This window comes from Mercenaria mercenaria, chromosome 8 (assembly GCF_021730395.1).
Source record: "Mercenaria mercenaria strain notata chromosome 8, MADL_Memer_1, whole genome shotgun sequence".
NCBI lineage: Eukaryota > Metazoa > Mollusca > Bivalvia > Venerida > Veneridae > Mercenaria > Mercenaria mercenaria.
In genome coordinates, this window is record NC_069368.1 from 38,364,185 (window position 1) to 38,386,994 (window position 22,810).

At 35.2% G+C, this 22,810-nt stretch overlaps 1 protein-coding gene across 2 annotated transcripts in view; it reads left to right on the forward strand.

Annotated features, from left to right (window-relative positions):
* Window positions 1-22,810, forward strand: part of LOC123566562 (cartilage matrix protein-like) — a 110,262-nt gene that overhangs the window by 65,280 nt on the left and 22,172 nt on the right. Inside the window, exons 2-3 of one of the 2 annotated variants that reach the window (XM_045360787.2) lie at window positions 6,193-6,382; window positions 20,476-20,529. In XM_045360787.2, coding sequence (XP_045216722.2) covers window positions 6,347-6,382; window positions 20,476-20,529 — 90 coding nt within the window. In that variant the 5' untranslated portion in view covers window positions 6,193-6,346. The remainder of the gene's footprint in view (window positions 1-6,192; window positions 6,383-20,475; window positions 20,530-22,810) is intronic. The other variant, XM_053549734.1, reaches the window with a different exon arrangement.

Sequence of the window (22,810 nt, forward strand, 5' to 3'; positions counted from 1 at the left end):
ATACAATTCTTTGCTTATATGATTTGATATTCTTTACACATTCCTCTGTATTTATCTTTATAAATAATTTGGCATGGAAATGTGCTTTGTAAAAACGTTTCGTAACTTAGTTTCTCTTATCTTAATGCCAATGCTGTTGCAAGTGTGTGTTCCAATTTTCCATGAAAAGAAATGTTGACTGCACGGCAGTTCTACGGACCGCAGGGTTGTGATTTCCATCCCATCGAGGCGTATATTCTCCGTGACGATTTGATAAAAGGCATTGTTTCTGAAATCATTCGTCCTCCACCTCTTGTTCACGTGGGGAAGTTGGCATTTACTTGCGGAGAACAGGTTTGTACTGGTACAGAATCCATGAACCTGGTTAGGTTAACTGCCCGCCCCGCCGTTAAATTACTGAAATACTGTTGAAAACGGTGTTAAACCCAAAACAACAACAACAAAAAAAAAACGACACCCCCCCCCCCCACAAAGAAAACCCCAAACAAACAAACAAAAAACAAAAACAAACAAAACAACAAAAAACTAAAGACTGCATAAAAAATCTTAATGCAATGACTCGTAAATTATGCCAAAGGAGATGAAGTAGGAAATATGTTTGATCTAAGTAAAGATGCAAGTAAGATTCAAATTTGAATGTTCAGGATTCTCAAAATAAACTGCGATTGTGACTTCTTAAACTTTATGTCTAGTTTCAATGAACTTTTTATCGCTGAAACACTTTCCAATACATGTATTAAAATTGATGGTTTTGAAACTCTAGCTCTCCAATATCAAAGTTTAATCTTCAAACTAAACGAAATAGTGACCTTCCTGCTAAACTTGTTGCCTCCGCATTCCACTCTTATGACATTAGTTACCGGTTGGTTACATTTTGTTTCCAACAATATTATTTGTTGCTATTTGTTACAGTAACATACTCTGTATACACGTAAAACAGACATATATCCAGTTTAGTTCAATGTTAAAGCGTGTAATAATAAGGTAAATTCCAAATATGTATTTGTTTGGAATGAATTTTCAGACCATTGCTAATTGTGCCATTACCTTTTCTTTGAATACCGAAAGTTAGTTATGTTGTAAGGAAGTGTTGGTGATATTGGCGAGACAATTGTATAGGGTGAATATGATATACATGAATGTGTGTCTGTTTTTTTCTCTTTCAGACACTGTCTATGACAGTTTGATGTAGCACTGTGGTAAAATTTAAAGTAACCGTGTAAAACCAACATTGGTCCAACAATGATTGAAAAAATGGCAAAACCAAAATTTTAAGCAGCTAAGCACCGTTTCGTTTGTAACAGACCCGACGAGAATAAGTTAGTTTTCACTCTTGGAGAAGTACGTTCCAACGTAAATCATGTCTCAACGATATCATGTGACAACATCTCAACAACGGCTGGTTACGGTATCGCTCAGTATGACCCGGCTGATATAATTTTCATATATAATAATTACTTTGTTAACATTTACTTGTGTCTTTGCATGAACATGTATTCAGATTCTAAAAGTAATCGCGCAAATAGATTACAACATTTAGATTTTAAAAACATTCGTCTGTTTTTGAGTAAATATAAGTATTTTGCTATTTTCCAGAATAAAAGTTCATATTACACGTTTTCAAAAACAATTATTGACAAGTCAATGATAAATTAAATGCAATGTCTCAGAAATATATTTCTGCAACTGCTTTATCATAAACACTCAATATTTATCTAATATATGTTCCTCACTCTAACCGATGATGTTGCAAACTTTAAACGAAGACACAGGCAAGCGTCACTGACACTCACCGAAGTATTGCAGCTAAACACATTACGTGTACTTATAGAGCAAAACATAGCAGCAAGTTTAAATATGATTGAAAATTCAGATTTTGTTCGGTGTGTAGTAGTTTATTTTCATCTCGTTTTTCCATTAAACGGTTTTCCCAAGATATGTTAGTCAAAATGAAAGCAACATGTACAGTGGCATAGAGTTGACTTATGCTATTGCCTGCGCGCATCTTAATTATAATACAATCTGTTAAAAGATTCATTGAAGCACAGGATGCAACTAAGCAACAAAAAGTGAATTATAGATTATTATATTTGTATCGAGATATATGCACGAGTTCTGCAGTAGAAATATTGCGCGACTTTAGGAGCACAATATTATTCTGCGAAAGAACTTTCAAGGGACAGGACGTAAAGTTTTTGCATACATACTTCAACAAACAACAAACAAACAAACAAGCTATAAGTTTTGAAAGCATATACCGGTATATTGCAACGAAACAAAATCTTTTCACAAGAAATAAGACACTATACGGGAAGTACATTTAAACGATTTAATTAATTGTGAGTTAAACTTTTAAAAAAGTGAGGAGAGTAAACAGATGTAGTAATAGCGAAACTATCAAGAATGAATAGTAGTAAAATGTAAACACTGAAATGCATAACATGTATACACTTTTTAAAACTAATGTATGAGTAATGTTACAGCTGAACAACACAATGACATTGTTTGCAGAATCCCATGGTATTTAAAATAAATGAAAGTATTTTATAGGGAACACCTGAAGACACTTGTTTCTATTGTTGAGCATTAAATTTACGTTTTAATTCATGCTAAGATTGTATAATTATGTAGCTTACATAAGTTTATTTGAAACTAGTTCGTTTTAATTTCCAAATTGCTGCATATAGCTTTCACACATTAAACTCACCATTTGAGTTATGAAAACGTAGAAGCAATGCTTTATTACACATAATAAATGAATCAAAAATGTCGTACGGAGCGACACCGTAACAATTGTCGTGGAGATGTCGTCTCATGTTATCGTTGAGACTTGACCTACGTTGGAACGCACTTCTCCCGGAGTGAGTTTTTCTAACAAGTAGAAAATATTTGTGAAAACTAATCGCAAATATAAATTGTCAACTAATTACAAAACTGAAATGTTTAGAGCATAAAAATGAGCTCTTTACTAAACACTCATTTTGTATTATAGGTGGAACCGGATCTAGGAGGAGTCATCGAGTAGCACCTCTCTAATCAGCAGGATATACTAGTCATGAAGCTGCCATTTCCTCATACTTATTCCACACAATTAATTCGAATGGCATCTTGCAATAAACGAATTCCATTCTGACGTACTTTTCTCTCGCGCAGAGATAAAAAAAGCTGCAATGTACGGAACACTACTAGAGACATGCCAAACATGTTAAATTTTTGGTGAATTTAAATGTTAAGTCAGTTCGGAACTGAACAAGTGATCATAACCAAAATGTTTTGTGTAAACTGTTTACCACGAACACTAAAGATTGATAGAGATGACTTTTTAACGAGACGGAAACAATTCAATTCATGTCTTATTAAAATAACGCATGTTCTCATTTTAACAAGGGCAACTTGACTTTTAACATTGAAATCTCACAACTATCAAAATGAATACACCAAATGATCAATCAGTTTGATAGATTTCATTTGCCGTATAACAGACCGGCAAAGTCTGATCGCTCATATTATTACAGGCTTAATGACTTGTAACAGTAAAAAAGCCTTGTCTAACAATATCGAGGACAAAGCTAGCCATAGGATTACAGAACTCTTAAAAATACACGTCTGAATTAGACCCTTATTTGTTGAAAACCAGTTTCGGGGACTATAGGATTGCGCATTTCCGTGCGTCCGTCATTCTGTCATTCCGTCCGTCCGTCCGCAATCTCGCGTAACGTCGATGACTATCACACATCAAGGGATTGTAATATTACTTGGCACAAATGTTTCCCGTAATTAGATGACGTGTCATGCGGAAAACCCGCATCCCTAGCTCAAAGGTCAAGCTTACAGAACTTTTTTTCTGTCCGGTCTGTAACTTTTATTGATTTATTGTACAAAAGTGGAAATATTTCATTTGATAAGCGATTTCTTGTTGTTCAGAGTGAATTTACCTCTGAAACAGAAGGGGTCAGAGTAAGGCATCTTTAAAAATACCGAGTTACATGAGGTAAAAGTTCTTTATTTTGCCTTTACTCTTTAGATTACGTATTGTGGAAGAAATGTAGGTAGGTTTTACTTCTGTCGCAAGATTATTTTTGAATGAAGTGAGGAAAATTTGAAACAGTCCCACAGGACTCGACCTTAATTTTTCAATGTTGGAGTTAGAATTCTGTCTCGTTAAATCCGTTTACTTGAGGCACCCTAGAAAAAATGATATTGACAGTTATAATTGTTACCAATAGTTTGATGTTTCTTTTATCAAAATTAATGGTATAATGAATTATCTGCAAACGTTTTGGACAGTGGCCATCACTTTGAAATTTGTCTCTACTTGAGCTTGAGGAAATAACATAAATTATACAAAATTTATAAAAAAAAAACGGCACGGTAAAAGTTGTTTAAAAATTGCAACACAGTGCGAAACACGGTCAACTTTAAGAATATACCAAGCAAATGCCATTTTTTAAACATTACTATTAGGGATCCAATACCTTAAATTGCCACCGTGTAAAACAATCTGCACAAATCATATAACACTATTTTGGGTCTTCAGTTAAAAAACATATATCACGTGACATCTATCAATAACATAGTCGAGGCGCTGATTGATTCTATGTTGTAAACAAATTTAAAAACGCTGCAGGACTTTGAATGACTATGATACAAGGGTGTCACTCATATCCGAAATACACTGTCGGGGCCATGCCCCTCGAGTGTATTTCAGATGTATCGTAACACCCATGCAATATTTATTACATGTATAAAAATGCAGTAAAATATGTTTAAACTAAACTAAACCAACAATGAAAATGTAAACAAAGTTCTGTTAGAAAGCCTTTTTATTATCCGACCATTGCAGAAAAAAAACACTTCCATTTCTTTTCATATCAAATATTTCAAGTCAGATATTTCTGTCAGAAAATTAGTTAGGTCCAAACAAACGAACAAACAAAAGAAGTTCAACACAAGAAACGTTTTACAAACTTGATTATGCATAAACTATACGAAATGACTTAAAAAAAAATAATAGTATAAAATCTTTCCCAGAGACATCGATTATGGCTAGTCCAGATTGAAATAGGGCTCAATTTACCTTGAAAAAAAATGTAGCACGATAAATCTTCATTTGAGAAGGCATGAGCTGACAGGAGTTAAATTATGTCAAACAATGTGAAAAGGCGTTTGTTGAAGTAATTAGTGAAACTATTTTAAGGTCTTATTACAGTAAAGTGCAGGTAGTGTACTATATTTTGAGAGATATACTTCGCAATATCAGATGTACACATTTTACCGTTTTTTTTAACTACATATCAATTTAAGCAAGAGTACCATTGTGACGTAGTTCACTACCAAGTTTGTTCAAATCATGCCCGGGGTCAATATATGCCGACAAGGGCTAATGAATCAAAACTGTACGCGCGTCACAAAGTGCAAGTTAAAACTAGCCAATTGCTAGTAAATTGCTAGTGTAACTGACTAGATGTAATCGATAAGTTGTACAAAGACGGACAAATATTTCAAAAATAATAATAGCTTAAGTGTTGTGAACATTCGGTAAAAATTCCTTAAGTCATTTTTGTCTGCTTATGATAAGCATGGGTATATAGATATCAGAATTGTTAATACGGATATATTAATCTGTACGAATTTTCGTACAATATATTATTTAATATGTAGATGATGAAAATACATTTTTTTTGAACACCTATGTATTTCGCTAAAGTATGTAAAGGTTTCACGAGACACTTTAGTGTATCAAGCTGTTCATAGGTAAAAGGCACGGTGGTAGAATGTAATTCGACTATTTCACACACATACAAATCGAGCGCTGTAATATTACATCAGAAGGGTTAAATCAAATTTAAAGTTACACCTAAAATAGTTTGATATGTACCTGAAGAACTGGAAAGCGGGCGTTAATGAACATTCAGTTTAAGTGTGTTGCTGAAAAATACAATGATTTACAAAATAGTTGCACAAAATTATTTTGCCTGTGTCTGATGAAAGTGCAAATAACGTGTTTTTTTGTAAGTTTCTTGGCGGATGCTTGTATTTTTGTAGAGACATTCATAGTGTGTGCTGCTGCCAATAATCTACGTACAGAGCAGAATTATCAATTACCTATGGAAGGAAAATAGAAAATCTAATTTTGTTAGTGTTATATCATGTGAATGTTCTTTATTTTCTGATGAAAATTTAATCTTTCAGGTGCGATGTAGTGACATTTCATACACTATTCACCTGAAGGCTGTAACACTGTTGGATATAAGCTAGTGTTAAGGGAGATACTGCACTTGTATATAAATCAGTTAAAGTGTGTATTTCGTTGTTGTTAAAAGGTGTGTCCTAAAATAGACGAATCATGCTGAAAGAAATACTTTTTTCATTGATATATATGGTGAGTAAATATTTCTTCTTATTTTAGCCATCAGATATTTGGATAGCTCTTTAATGAACGTTTATTAAACTGCTTTTTAATAACTTTTCATTTTCCCTTGTTATAATAATTATGATTAAAAGTTTTATTCTGATATGCCAGACTAGCGTGAGATTTTGTAATTGTTAATAACATTTCCTTCTATTTTAAACGAAGTGATATTTCTGTATCTTTGAGTTGTATGTATGTTATAGATACAGATAAAAGGAATTCGTTCTTTTGTACGTACAAGTAATTGATCAAAACTTTATCCAGGTGATTAACCGTTCAGTGGTTAACTTTGTTCATACAAAGACGAACTTCTTGAAAAATAGACAATGTCTTTTTGAAGAGCTTCAATGCAATCTTAACCAGTTAAATTGAAGTGAAGAAAAGAAAAAAAATGCCAGTAGAAATTGATTTCATTTATCATTTGCAATGTAATTGAAGTTGTAATTAAATCCCAAATATCTGGTTAATTATCCAGCGGATATAAAATAATATGCAACTAAAGAATGATTTGCTCTGCATCACTAGTTGTTACCGTATTATACAAGAAAGACCATGTAACTTAACTGTAAAGAGCTGAAACTAAACCATTAGGTAAAATGCTCGTCTTTCCCCCGGAAGATGTGGTACGAGACATAACCAGATTAGTACATATATTGATAAGATGGCAGAACGGAGCCAAAAATACATTTGATTTCCACGTTTGTTTGTTATAAAGTTGAAAACATCGCGACTTTTAACTTTCAGATATTTGTGAAGACAAATTACATATAAACATATAAATAAAAGGAAACCGTTCGGCAATGTTTTTTTTATTTTTTTTTTTTTTATATTTTGTTTCTGTCATTGAAAGAAATGTATTGCCTACTCGCACGTCTTGAAGTGGTTCACATGGACAGTGGACGAGTATATGCCAAATAATCAAGAGCGCAATAGGGCGACTTTTTTCCACCTTTACTAGAATTGCAGTGTTATTGTTTAACTGAACAGACAAGTTAAGCACAAAAACAATATCTGCGTTGATAAATTGCTAAAATGATTAAAGTATGATGATTTTATTTTGTAACGTCATGTCGCGTGCGTTTCGGTATTATTAATTGTTTAATTATGATGCATTTTATGGGCGTTTTGTATGAATAAAAATATTTGTGTGGCATACCAGAGAAGCTTAAACAAAGTTAAATTTGAATGGGTTACTGCACATATTTTGAAGTTGGACACATTTTATTGTAATAACTTGAGGTCCGAGTATCTTTGTTTTTTCGTCTAGCAATGATGATTAAAGACAATCGTTAGTACGGACCTAGTGATTATTTACCTATGTAATTTGCAGGATGAGAACCCGAAGTGTTTAAATTAAGCTACTTTTGAAAATAATATCTTTTTAACTGTTGCTGCTACTGTTGCCAGTTATATGTGGGTGGGGTGGGGGGGGGGGGGGGGGGGAGCAATTGGCATCGAAACCTTATTTTTACCCTAATTACGTTTCGTAGTCGTATTTGATAACACTTATCATACATCGATTTAATAAAATATCGTTTTCATTCTTTGTCCGCCTCGCTTTTAACCAATTTGTATTTTATCAACAACTCCGCCCGTCCGATCTATAAAATTATTTCTTATTGAGGCAAAGGTCAATGAGCTAGTAATAACAGTCTAAACGAGCAGTCGGAATTCTTGTAACAGTATTACGTGAATAGTAGTTTTGATAACTGCAGGAGAAAATCAATTTAAGAATGTTGGATACCTGTTGTTTTTTATTAGCTTACCTGAAGTGCTCATGATTATGCTGCATCCGTCCGTCGTCAACAATTTCTTTAAGGTATAGGTCCATGTTTTGGAGAAATAAGTTCGAACGTCATCCAATCATAGAAAGAAAGCATTGTTTTACATGAAAATTTAACAGCGTATAAAACATTTATATTATTCTACAAAAACATTGTCAATTTGCTGATATATGTATTGAATTCCGGAAAGGGACTGCATGAAGGGGCCACACTTCTGGACAGTTCAGCGGCTTTAAAAACTCACCATTTTTTAAAAGCTGTTACAGGTCTTCGTTTTGATGCATTTACAACATCGTGCGAGTGTTTAAACTTTACATAACTAGGTAAAACATCATTTTTGACAATTGTTTACAATTTTTCTTTACAAATGGCATTCTTATTTAAAGGGGGACAACTCATTAAGAATAGTTTAAGTATCCAACTCTGTGGGACAGAACAGTAAAACATGTATTGGACAGATAAGTTGTTTGTCATGGTGCTGTTCATTTACTAAAAAAATCTGTTGTTTTGTGATATACTTCTAAACCTTAAACGATATCTCCTCCAAAACCACCGAATAGATTTTTATGAAACTTGACCTGGATGTTACTTGGATGGTCTTCTACCAAAATTGTTCAAGCGGTTCCGATTGGTTGCACATACGGGTCGCCAGAGCTAAAAATAGAAAAGTCTTCAAACGATATCTCCTCCTAAACCTCTGGTCAGATAATAATTTCACGAAAACTGGCCTTATGCAACCTTCTACCAAGATTATTCCGTCAAAAAAGCATGGCCGCTGGGGGCGTGGTCACTTTTCCTTATATGTATATAATGAAAACTTTAAAAATGTCTTGTGTGAAACTGCCGGCCGGATTTTAAAATAATTTTACGCAAATGGTCCTTGTGTGATCCTCCACCAAAATTGTTCAAATAATTTAGATTTATTTACAAATATGGCCGCCAGAGGGCGTGGTCACTTTCCCTTTTATTATACCAGATTTATACCAGATTTATATAGCGCCCTTTTCAGCCATACAGGGCGCGAAATTCATCCTCTACTAGTACAGACACAGAGCGATCTGACCAGAGGGACAGAGTGCGATAAAGCCCCCGGTACACAGTAATATACAGCCATACTTCAAGTTTTCAGGTGGACAATTTAGGCCCTTCCTGAATAAATTTGTTTTGACAACTTCATCTGCAAACTTATTCAGTCAATCTTTTTTCAGCATAGTTTCAAAAATATAGATGAATAACTATCTTACACTGTAGAAACAAAATGTGATTGAAATTTAACTAAATACACTGATTTCTGTACATATTGCTACAGTAATTCAATAAAATGTTAAGACATTAAACACATTGTCTTTGCCTAATATATGTCACTGTCAATTTGTAACTAAAAACTTGTATATCTAATTTTTTTCAAGCAAATCGTGTATAATAACCATCATGGAAATACAAAAGAATACAGTTATTTTGTGGTGCGTCTTTAACGTGCCCGATGTATAGCACCGATACACGCTAAGCCGTCTTTCCTGGGAAGAACCAGTACAGGCCTCTTAGTTAGGTGGGAGACACTCAAGAGCATCTCAGAAATTTCCAGTGCCTCTGGATTGACAGTCAAACGTGTTACCACTGGACCACCGGCCTACCTATATGTATGTAGTGGAAACTTTATAAATCTTCTTGTGTGAAACTGCCAACCGGATTTTAAAATAATTTCACACAAACTGTCTTTGTGTGACCATCTAATTATTCTGATTCGACAAAAACATGACCGCCAGAAGGCGTGGTTCCTTTCCCTAAATGAACATAGTGAAAACATTTTCTTGTATGAAACTGCTGGCTGGCCCAATTTTAAAATAATTTCACACAAGATTGTCCAAATTATTTTGATTTGTCATAAAACATGGCCGTCATGGGGAGTTGTCACTTTTTCCATATGCAGTAAACCTCTCCAGAGCGGACCTCTCTTAAGCAAAAATCTCTTTATAACAGCATCATCAAAATTTCCCTAAGCTGAAATATACTAACAAATTGACCTCTCCAGAACAACAACCTCTACATAACAGTCAATATTTGTATCTCCCAAAGGCTGTTGCTCTAAGAGGTTGCACTGTACATGTATTTTGGAAACTTTAAAAATGTTCTTGTCAGATACAGCAGGCCCAGTTTTAAAACAATTTTACATAAATGTTTCAAAGGTTGTACAAATTATTCCGATTCGTCAAAAATGGTCGCTGGTGTGTGGTCACTTTTCTCTGTTTGTATATAGTGGAAAATCTTCTTGATTCATATGTAGTGGAAAAATCTCATTGTTTGATATTGTCTTATCACATCATTCCCACCAACTTCTTACGCCCCCCATCCCCCCATCCCCTAAACACACATATACACATTACCTGTCCATATTTAGTAGAAACATTTAAAATATTCTTGTCAGAAAACACTGGCATTATTTCAGACATTTTCCTTGCAGAACAATCTACCAAAATTATGCAATTCAAGCATCGTAACTAAGGTGAGTGATCCAGGGCCGTCATGGCCCTCTTGTTGTTGTTTAAAACGTCTTCAAAAGTTTATTCGTCTATGTTTTCATACATATCAAATAACATTTTCTTATTTTTACTTTTCTGTAAACTATTCATTCCCATTTGCCAAAATCATGGCCGCCAGTTTTCCTGTTTGTATATCTAGCAGAGACTTTAAACAATATTCTTCTGTTTTCAAAGGTAGTCAGTCATATTTATATATTATACCGGATTTTTAGCGTCCTTTCCATAATAACAACGTTTAAACTTATACGTAAACGCAACAAGATTCACAAAAACACTAAACAACAGATCACGGAAACAATCTGGGCAAACTTTCAGAAATGACGTCACCAAAGTCATAAGCCAATACAAACAAGATTGTCAAAATAAACGTATTGAACAACTTAACTCAGACAATATATGTGCAAAAGACTGGTTCAAACTATGCAAGCAACTTACCACAAAACAAACAACAAACTGTCTACCTCCACTTAACCAGAACAGTCAAGAAGCAACATCAGATCGAGATAAGGTAGAACTTCTTAATAACTTCTGCTCACAATCAAAGCTTGACGATAAAGATGCTTCTCTTCTATCAGTTCCCGAAACAGTGGAACTTGACCTTTCTAACATTAACATAACTCCTGAAGATGTGGTCAATGCTCCCTCCAAGGTTTCTGGTCCAGACCTGGTCAGTCCTAGACACCTTTGCGAAGGTGCATCTGCTTTGGCACAGACTCTGGCAACCTTCTTTAATACACTCCTTCGTCCTTCAAATTGTCCGTCACCGTGGAAACTTGCTAACGTTACTCCAATCTTTAAGAAGTCCGACCCCTCTTTACCATCAAACTACCGACCGATCTCACGCCCTAGCTGTATCGGGAAACTTATGGAACGCTGCATACATAAATATCTTTACAACCACTTAATCATACACAATCTGTTAACACCAAACCAGTCAGGCTTTGTGAAAGGCGATTCCACAATCAACCTACTATCTTATCTTTTTAATACAATGACATATGCCGTGCTCTTGATGAAGGTAACGAAGTTCGTGCTGTGTTTTGTGACATATCCAAAGCGTCTGACTATGGAAGCCCTGGAGGGACAATTGATTTCCGTACTTCCCACTTCTGACTTCTAACTTTTGCACTTCTCACTTCCAACTTCCTACTTCTAACTTCGGCACTTTTGACTTCCACACTTCTGACTTCCTGACTTTCGACTTCTGATTTCCAACTTCCACACTTCTTACTTCCGACTTTTTGACTTCTTACTTCTTTCTTCTAACTTCCGCACTTCTGACTTCTAACTTCCGCACTTTTAACTTCCAACTTCCTGACTTTCGACTTGTGATTCCCAACTTCCACACTTCTTACTTCCGACTTTTTGATTTCTTACTTCCTTCTTCTAACTTCCGCACTTCTGACTTCTAACTTCCGCACTTCCGACTTCCAACTTCCTGACTTTCGACTTCTGATTTCCAACTTCCACGCTTCTAACTTCCGACTTCTTGACTTTTTACTTCCCACTTCTAACATCCGCACTTCTGACTTCTAACTTCCACACTTCTGACTTCTAACTTCCGCACTTCCGACTTCCAACTTCCTGACTTTCGACTTCTGATTTCCAACTTCCACGCTTCTAACTTCCGACTTCTTGACTTTTTACTTCCCACTTCTAACATCCGCACTTCTGACTTCTAACTTCCACACTTCTGACTTCTAACATCCTTATTTCCAACTTCCGCACTTCTGACTTCCAACTTTCCCTCTTTGGAAGTCGGAAGTAAGAAGTGTGGAAGTGGGAAGTCGGAAGTAAGAAGTCAGGAAGTTGGAAGTCAGAAGTGCGGAAGTTAGAAGTCAAAAGTGCGAAAGTTAGAAGAAGGAAGTAAGAATTCAAGAAGTCGGAAGTAAGAAGTGTGGAAGTTTGAAATCAGAAGTCGAAAGAAGTGCAGAAGTTAGAAGTCAGAAGTGTGGAAGTTAGAAGTAGGAAGTAGAAAGTCAAGAAGTTGGAAGTGAGAAGTGCAAAAGTTAGAAGTCAGAAGTTGGAAGTACGGAAATCAATTGTCCCTCCAGGGCTTCCATATCTGACAGCGTTTGGCACCGCGGTCTTCTTTACAAATTGTCCCGTCTTGGCGTGAGAGGTTCATTACTGCAATAGTTTTCTTCTTACCTCTCCCCTAGGCGCCAGCGGGTTCAGTATGCAAATTTCCCCTCTTCGTGGTCTCATGTCTCAGCTGGCGCTCCTCAAGGCTCTATACTAGGCCCGCTGCTCTTTCTTGTATATATTAACGACATCGTTCAGGATATCGGCTGTAAAATTAAGCTTTTCGCTGATGACACGAGTCTTTATATTGTTGTAGACACTCCGGAATCTCTGCATCAAAACTAAACAAAGACCTCGACACTATCTTCTCTTGGTCAAAAACCTGGGTAGTATCTTTTAATCCTGACAAAACGGAATCTATGATCTTTTTGAGAAAGACGGCAAAACCCAATTATCCAGTTTTTAATAACACCTTGATCCCCGAAATTCAAGCACACAAACTTCTTGGAATTACTCTGACTCCCGATGCACGTTGGGACGCCCACATTTCAGCGACGCTCGACAAAGCGTGGTCAAGAATTAGCATGTTTTGGTCGCTGAAATACCTTCTGAACCGATCATGTCTAGAGTGTATGTATATCTCTTTTATCTGTCCTCTTCTAGAGTACGCTGACGTTGTCTAACGATCTAAGCAAGGAAGTTGAGTCTATCCAAAATGAGGCAGTTAGGATCGTTGCCGGGGCAACTAATATTATGTAATCTTCAGAAACTTATCCATGATTTCGGTTGTGAAACTCTTGAATCTAGACGGAAAAAACAAATACTTAACCTCCTTTTCAAAATGAAAAATAATCTTTGTCCTGATTATCACTGTAGCCTCCTGTCACCAAGCCAACAGCCCCAATACAACCTAAGTCATACCAATGATATAACACCTCTCCGCCCTCGCACTTCATTATACTCTAGTTCATTTCTTCCAAGAACTATCCAGGAATGAAATTCACTGTCTGAGGACTTCCGCACATACACACCAATAGATGCATTCAACGCATCTCTCAACTGTACCTCACGGCGAACCCCCAAATATTACAACTCTGGTGTCCGTCTTGGACAAATCATCCACGCTCGCCTGCGACTAGGATGCAGTTCTTTAAATCATGATTTGTATAGAAGGTCGATTGTAGAGTAACTATTGTGCTCCTGTGGATCGGTCGGAACTGTTAGCCATTACTTACTAACTTCCATGCCCGCGGACCCTTAATTAAAACTTTTGTTCGGAAAAAAAAGCACCTATCTCTTAACGATAACACCCTTCTCTTCGCCAAAGTACAAAACTTCATCTAATCAACACAGCGCTTTGATATGTAATTTTAACCTGTTTTTTTTTTTCATCCGTTCACTCTTGTTCATTCAAAAAAAATTGATGCCTACTTACCATAATTACTCACTGTTTGGACAGGCTACCTAATAACAGGCATTTATTGTCGTAGTAGTTCATCTTTTCCAAATCTCACCATCAAAAGGTATCACATTCGTACTTCATCTGCATATGTTACACGACCATGTTGCTAAAGCATCTTTGTATTTGTGTAAATATTTCTTAATGGAGAAGAATTCATATAAGTTTTTGTAATCTTGTTTTCTAATACATTCATCTACGAATTTCATGTATATTGTTATATGTGCAGTTTTCTAAAAAAATACTGTTTAAACCAATAACGTTTAAAGGTACTTTGTATATAAAGGTGGCCACTCAGGGCGCCAAATTTATCCTGCTAGTATAGACACAAAGCGATCTGACCAGAGGGACAGAGCGAGAGAAAGTCGCCGGAATAGGAGAGAAATCCATTAGATACTAGTATAGACACAAAGCGATCTGACTAGAGGAACAGAGCGAGAGAAAGTCGCCAGAATAGGAGAGAAATCCATATGATACTAGTATAGGCACAAAGCGATCTGACTAGAGGAACAGAGCGAGAGAAAGTCGCCGGAATAGGAGAGAAATCCATTAGATACTAGTATAGACACAAAGCGATCTGACGAGAGGGACAGAGCGAGAGAAAGTCTCTGGAATAGGAGAAAAATCAATTAGATACAGGCCTGTCCGGCCACCTTGGCCTAACTGTTAGCGATTAGACTGTCTAATTCTTCAACTTGCCCGATGTGTAGCACCAATGCATGCGACATTTTACGACATTTTCCTTTTTTGTATATTCTGTAAGATAATAAAAAGACCCATGACATAGAGTTATATTTCTCTTAGAAATCTATGTTTCATTATTTTTTAGAGAAGCTCATATGTAAAAAGGGTAGTTTTTCAAAATAATTTTTAGTTAGCTACACTATTCCAAGAATAGGGTGCTATTCTACTCGCCCCGGCGTCGGCGTCAGCGTCGGCTTGAGCTTTCTTGGTTAAAGTTTTTCGGCAACATTTGTTTTTCTTTGTTACTATTGCTCTTAATATATCTTATTGTAACTTCACAATGTCATTAACATGGTTCAGCATGCAAACAAAGTATATTATACCCAAGGTCAAGGTCACCAAAGTGTTATACATTTGTACTTATTTTTAATGGTAAAGTTTTTCGGCAACCTTTATTTTTCTGTCATATCTTTGTTACTATTGCTTGTATCTTACTTTAACTTCACATAAACATTGTACAGCATACAAACAAAGTATTGCAGGGGCTGGGTCCATTATACCTAAGGTCAAGGTAACCAAGGTGTTATACTTAGGTCTTTTTTTTGTCCCCCGCCTTTTTCGAAGAAAAAAAGGAGGACATAGAAATAGGCTGCGTCCTTCCGTCCATCTGTCCTTCCATCCTTCCGTCCTTCCGTTCGTCACACTTCGTGTCCGGTCCATTATTCTGCCATCCATGAAGGGATTTTGAAATAGCTTGGCATACACATTCACAATAATGAGACGACGTGTCATGCGAAAGACTCAGACCCCTAGCAACAAGGTCAAGGTCAAATTTAGAGGTCAAAGGTTAACAGGGTATGTTTCGTGTCCGGTCCATAACTCTGCCATCCATGAAGGGATTTTGAAATAACTTGGCATAAATGTTCACCATAATGAGAGGACGTGTCATGCGCAAGACTCAGACCTCCTAGCTCTAAGGTCAAGGTCACACTTAGAGGCCAAAGGTCAGATACAAGAATGACTTTGTCCGGAGCATTTCTTCTTCATACATGAAGGGATTTTGATGTAACTTGGCACAATTGTTCACCATCATGAGACGCAGTGTCATGCGCAAGAACCAGGTCCCTAATTTAGAATTACTTCCCTTCGTTGTTACTATAAATAGCTTATACTTTAACTTTTTTATTACTGGCCATAGGGAAAAATCGAGACCAGTTTTCTGTAGTACAACATGCATGTTACATCCAATTTTTAGGTGTATTTTGATCTGTCGTTACATGGTAAGGATTTTTGTGTGAACTTACATTTTTTTAAAGATTAACTTCCCTTTGTTGTTACTATAAATAATATATATATTGTAACTTTTTTATTATTGACCGTAGGGAAAAATCAAGACCACTTTTCTGTGGTACAACATAAACGTTACTTTCAAATTTTAGGTGTATTTTAAGATATCTTTTCCTGGTAAGGAGTTCGTTTTGTGCACTTAGAAAAACAAAACTTACTTCTCTTTGTTGCTACTATAAATAGTTTATTCTTGAAACTTTTTAACCTGGTTGTTAGAATTGGATATGTCATTGTTTTGGCTTACTGTCTACCAAACTCAAACAGAATATGTTTTACTGTAACATCTACATGACGGGATTATATTGTGACATCCTGGCACTCTTGGTATTTTTTGTTCATACCAACATGCAGTATGTTTTATGAAAAATGTCCTTAGGCGGGGGACGTTGGTAACTCTGTTATAATTTTTTTCGGCAACCTTTGTTTTTCTGACATATCTTTGTTACTATTGCTTATATCTTACTGTAACCTCACATAAACATTGTCCAGCATACAAACAAAGTATGTGCAGGGGCTGGGCCCATTATACCCAAGGTCAAGGTCACCAAGGTGTTATACTTAGGTTATTTTAAGGTTAAAGTAGGGTATTTAAATATCTTAGTGTATCTTCCTTTTAAAGTAGAGGTCTTTTATTGAGACATAAATTCATTTTACTGTCAAATCGCCGAAAAGTGGAGCGCACTGTTATACGGACAGCTCTTGTTTTACATCCTTGTTTGATAGATTGTAGGATATTTCAACAATCTGAAACACAAGACAAGTTTTAAAAACCCAGTAAGTGCCAACGGCCCTACGTTGGTCAGATTAACTGTAACCATTGGTGGCTCTGGGCTCAACGTCATGTACGTTGGACTCGTGCCCGATGGCGAAGGGTGTTGTTCAGTGGCAAGTCTCGTTCCAATCTTAGCGTTTCGGATGGTAGAGTACGCATTTTCTGACGTCGAGGTGATCGTTTGCTTAAAATTGCTTGTTGGAGTGTGAATGTTTTGGTGGAGGCAGTGTTATGGTTTTGGGTGGGATAATGGCATGCGGTTGGGTTTGAAAAACAGATTTGATCTTTATTACTTACAGTTTAAATGCCCAACGTTGCATTAATGACGTTCCCGTCTAGTGGTAATTTCTTTTCTGCATCATTATACCGATGAGGGCCACATACTGATGGGCTAACGCAAAATTACTACTAAAGTAGCTGGCTTGCTAACCGGAAATGAATCTTCTTGGAGGGAGGGCAAGAAAAAATATTTTATTGACAAAATTCGTGACCTTTCAGCAACCATTGTCCAAGAAGGAATGTAATTCCAAATTACGTTAGTCGACATTACGTCCAGTCGATGTGGTCAAGAATCATTACTTGGGTTCATAGGAGAAGTGGACACAATCAGTATTGAGCATATTACAGAAATACAAAAAACTAAAGATTTTCGACGGGGTTAAAGATTTATTCCAACTGATGTACCCGTCCTCCATCCCCACACGCACACTTTTAAAGTCCCCTATAGTACCCCATGCCAACTTTAACAAAGACGGACACAATCCCTCCTTTGATTTTGTATCCAATTATACCCAAATGGGGATAAATTCAGTCCGTATTCAAATAGATAATTATCATCTTAAAGTCGATATTTTTTATTTCTATTGATTCTTTAGATTTTAAAGTTTTTATTTAACAATATTCAGGTGGTAGGTGTGATAACCGCCGCAGTCAAATTTTTCAGAGAGGGGGCGGATAGCGGGGAGGGGTGTTCTATATTCACATTCTTTATCTGTTGTTAGACCATGATCTTTTATTTTTGCGGATTTCAAGTTTATTATAATTATTTTTGCGCATAGTATATTTTCGATTTTATTCAGTTTCAGTTTCAGATTTATTGGCACATCGGCATATACAATATACCTTTGGCCATTTACAAATATAAAAAGGATGGCTAAGATATCACAAAATATACATTTTTAATAAATATAAGTTCTAAATATATCTAAGTTATTAAGAAGCAGCAATATCTGTAAGTTGTTTTCCCTTTCTTAATTGCATAGCATAATATACACATTTGGTTGTATTTTTAATAACTACTTGTAGATAATATCCTAGTACATTTATTTATACATTCAATGAATGATCAATACCATACGTTTGACAGTGGACAGCATAACAGGAAATGATATTCTGATTCTACATTTTGTGTACAAAGTTTACAAACACGTAAGTTTCTGTCAACTCCAGAAAATCTTCCACTTTCAATTTCAAGGTAATGTGAACAAAGCCAAACACGAGGCATTTCTTTTCTATGTACATCATTACCTACTACATCTAAATACTTTTCATATTTGTACACTTTAGTCTTAAACTTTCTGTAATAAAACTATTTGGACTGATTACTTATCACATCATTCCAGTCTTGTACATACTGATCACGTAATCTCTGTTTTAAAATTGGCATGTAAGTAATATCCTAGGATATCCAATTGTCTTTAGTAGATTCAACATTGTTTAAATATTGTTATTTAACAAACCACACTGTTCCATACATTTTTTATATACAAGTGACTGGGGAGTTTTCATTATATTTACCCAATATTTTAGAACTCGCTCTTTACAAATAACAGAAAGAAGGAAACGACCAAGCTCGCCAAGAACAGCAGCATTGGAAGTCAGAGGACGAACCCCTAGAATAATTTTACAGAACCTGAAAGGAATTTTGCCGATTTCCTTGTAATTATATATCCCATACTTCCGAACTATATAGAAGAGACAAGAGAATCGAAGACAATTTTGTTTTCATGTCTATCTTAATTCGATTGAAAACATACAGCAGGTTATTATATGCTTTGAGAGCCTGGTCATTAAGAGTTTTCACAGCATTTAACACAGTACAAGATCGCAAAAAGAGTCTACTGTTTCGACATGTTCTCCATTTGTAAAACCATATATAATAATTTCTAGTTTTCTCTTTTCAAATATACGCATTTTAGTTTCATTACCATTTATTTTCAACCCCCATTTGCGTGAATATTCAAAAAGATTATTGGGTTTTAGTTGAAGACTATCAGGAGTGGTAGTAAATAGTGCAATATCATCAGCAAATAGTATCATATACATAGATAACAAGTTTATATCGTCATCTGAAAGTTGTAAGAAATCAACGATACTACTTATATCATTAACAAAGAGGATAAAAAGCACTGGAGAGAGTGGCTCCCCTTGTTTCAATCCGAGTGATACATCAAAATAGTGTGAATATGACTTTGTATCTAAGTCTTTTATACAAGATTTAACATTTCTAATAAATGGATTTAATCATTTTAATTATTTTACAACTTATTCCAGACATATTAAGAATATGAACAGAACAGAAAAAAAAATGAATTTAGATTGAAGCATTACAGCTTATCATCTATACAAATCATAAGATAAATAGCATGCAAATATATTGCAGAAATTAGCATTATCAAAATATGAAAAAAATATTAAGGGTAGATTTCTCGGAAGCATAGAGTACCACAAACACAGCCACAGAGCCACGCATTTGCAAAGTAGGTCCACAACAAAAAAAATTCTGTAACGGAAAAATATTATATATATATATATACGGGTTGCTTCAAAAATCTGTGTCAAGTACATTTTAATACTATGCAAAATATACACAACGGGGGGGGGGAGGAAGTTGTAGGGGGTAGAAAGCGGGGGGTCAAGGGGAAAGTGGAACAAGGACGAATATTCAAAAGGGAATGCTACGTTCCTTGATAACAGTTACCCTTTAACGTAAACCACAGCAACAGAAAATGACAGAAAATGATCCAGAATACAAACATTAGAGATATATGGATTTTATGTAAAATTTTAGATACCGTGCGATATGTTTATTTAAGATTTACAAAAAAGCTTCGCCAAGTGATATATTAATCCGAGTGCGTACTAATTATGGCGTTGATGACCGAAGTGCATAAAGTAAGAAGCATCAAAGGCACCTTATATGCTTCAGTAACTTTTATGATGCGGTCTACTTAGGTTTCATCCTCGGAATTAAATTAAAGTTACGCAACTTCAGTGACAAAGAGCCGCGTTCCCTAAGAATTTATAACAGATGTCATTCAAATCGGAGAAAAATGTATACAACAGCTATTTGAATTTTGAAGAAAACACTACTTTGACAGATAAAATGAAAGAAAATATGACATTTTAAATGTAAGAAACAAGTTTTATAATTGTTTTATGTTTGGCTCTAGACTTGGAGTGCTTGTTCTTTTCTGACGAAAATAAGAATAAAGCCGGCTTCTCAGGTAAGATATTATTAATAACATGTCTGTCTTTAATCAAGGCATTCCGTTCAATAAATTGTGTGATCAAAATCTTCTTTATTGGGGCAAAACAATTCGCAATATAATGATGATTTTTATGTAGGTTTACTTGCTGTTAATCAGTCACATGTAAAGAGCGCATACGCATTAAAATCAAAATATCTGGTAAAACATCACGGCAACCGATAGCGTTGTAAATCTGTCTATATGTGTTGCATTTGGTGGCTTAACTGTGCTTAGTTATATATGTTCTATGTCTGTTCATAATTTTAAATTTATAGTTACAGTTTTCATCTATGTTCGTTTTATTGTTACAGTATTCATTTATGTCCGTTCACAATTTTAAATTTATAGTTACAGTATTCATCTATGCCCGTTTTATAGTTACAGTATTCATCTATGTCCGTTCACAAGTTTAAATTTATAGTTATAGTATTCATCTATGTCCGTTCACAAGTTTAAATTGATAGTTTCAGTATTCATCTATGTATAATCCATTGTTATATTTTTATTTTTTGTTGTTGTTCTTGTTTTTATTAAGACAAGAGGGCCAAGATGGCCCTAGGTCGCTCACCTGAGTAACATACCATTATAATGTAAACTTGTTTGGCCTAGTGATTTAATGACAAATATTCTGACAAATTTTCATTAAAATTGGATCAAAAATATGGCCTCTTGAGTATAAATAAGCATTTTCTTTGATTTGACCTAGTGGCCCAGTTTTTGACCTCACATGACAGATATTAGAACTCGTCCAAGATTTCGACACTGATAAAATTTCAGATCAGTCTTGTCAGAAGTTACTGAGAAATATCCATTCAAATTAAAATAAAGGGAGGTTATTTGTCATAAATTCACTCCGGAGTTGTCTACCCTGATTGTCTGAGTCCACATGATCACATAAATGAAATTTGGAACCAATCATGCAAGTAGTTGCCAAAATATGTTCATTTTAATTAAAGACAAAGGGAGGTAATTTGAAATAAAATCAGTCCGGAGTTATCTACCCTGATAATCTGAGACCACCTGAAGACATATACATGAACTTTCAAATTAATCACGTACACATGATTAGGACTGGTGAAGAAAGAAAAATGCAAAACAATGTGAAAAATAGAAATTTTTGTAAATCAAGGGCACATAATTCTGGTCCTACTAAACGGATTTAGTTCTTGGAACTCAGCCAAGAGCTTTTAATCAAACACATTCTGTGTAAATATTATTTTGATTGGTGAAGAAATGAAGTTGCTTGAGAATAAACAATGGAAAATATAGCAATTTCTGTAAAATCAAGGGTGAGTAACTCTAGTCCTTACAGTCAGATTTCACTCATAATCGAACTCATCTGAGATCTTATGCTCATACACATTTTGTATAAATATGATCTGGATTGCAAAATGAAGGTGTTATAGTGTAAACAAGGTAAAATATAGGGAGTTTGCAAAATCAAGGGCGCATAACTCTGGTCTGGTTTTGTTCAAAATTAAACTCATCCAAGATCTTATGGCAATACATAGGTAAATATGTTTTTGATTGGTGAAGAAATGAAAGTGCTGGAGTATAAACAACGTAAAATATAACATTTTTTTGTAAATCAAGGGCACATAACTCTGGTCCTACTAAACGGATTTAGCTCTTGGAACTCAGCCAAGAGCTTTTGATCAGACACATTCTGTGTAAATATTATTTGGATTGGTGAAGAAATGAAGTTGCTTGTGTGTAAACAATGGAAATTATAGCAATTTCTGTAAAATCAAGGGTGAATAGCTCTAAACCTTATGGTCAGATTTCACTTATAATCGAACTCATCTGAGATCTTATGCTCATACACATTTTGTATAAATATGATTTGGATTGCTGAAAGAATGAAAGTGTTATAGTGTAAACAAGGTAAGATATAGGGATTTTTGCAAAATCAAGGGCGCATAACTCTGGTCTGAATTTGTTTAAAATTAAACTCATTCAAGGTCTTATGGCAATACATATATTAGGTAAATATGTTTTGGACTGGTGAAGAAATGAAAGTGCTGAAGTGTTAAGAACGTAAAATATAATAATTTTTGTAAATCAAGGGCCTATTACTCTGGTCATACCAGCCCGACTTTTCTCATAATCAAACTCATCGAAAATCTTGAGGTCATACACACTTTATGTAAGTATGATTAAAACAAAGTGAAATATAGCACATTTTGTCAATCAAGTGCACATAACTCTAATCCTACCAGTTCGAACCCATCCAAGATCTTGAGGTCATACACATTCT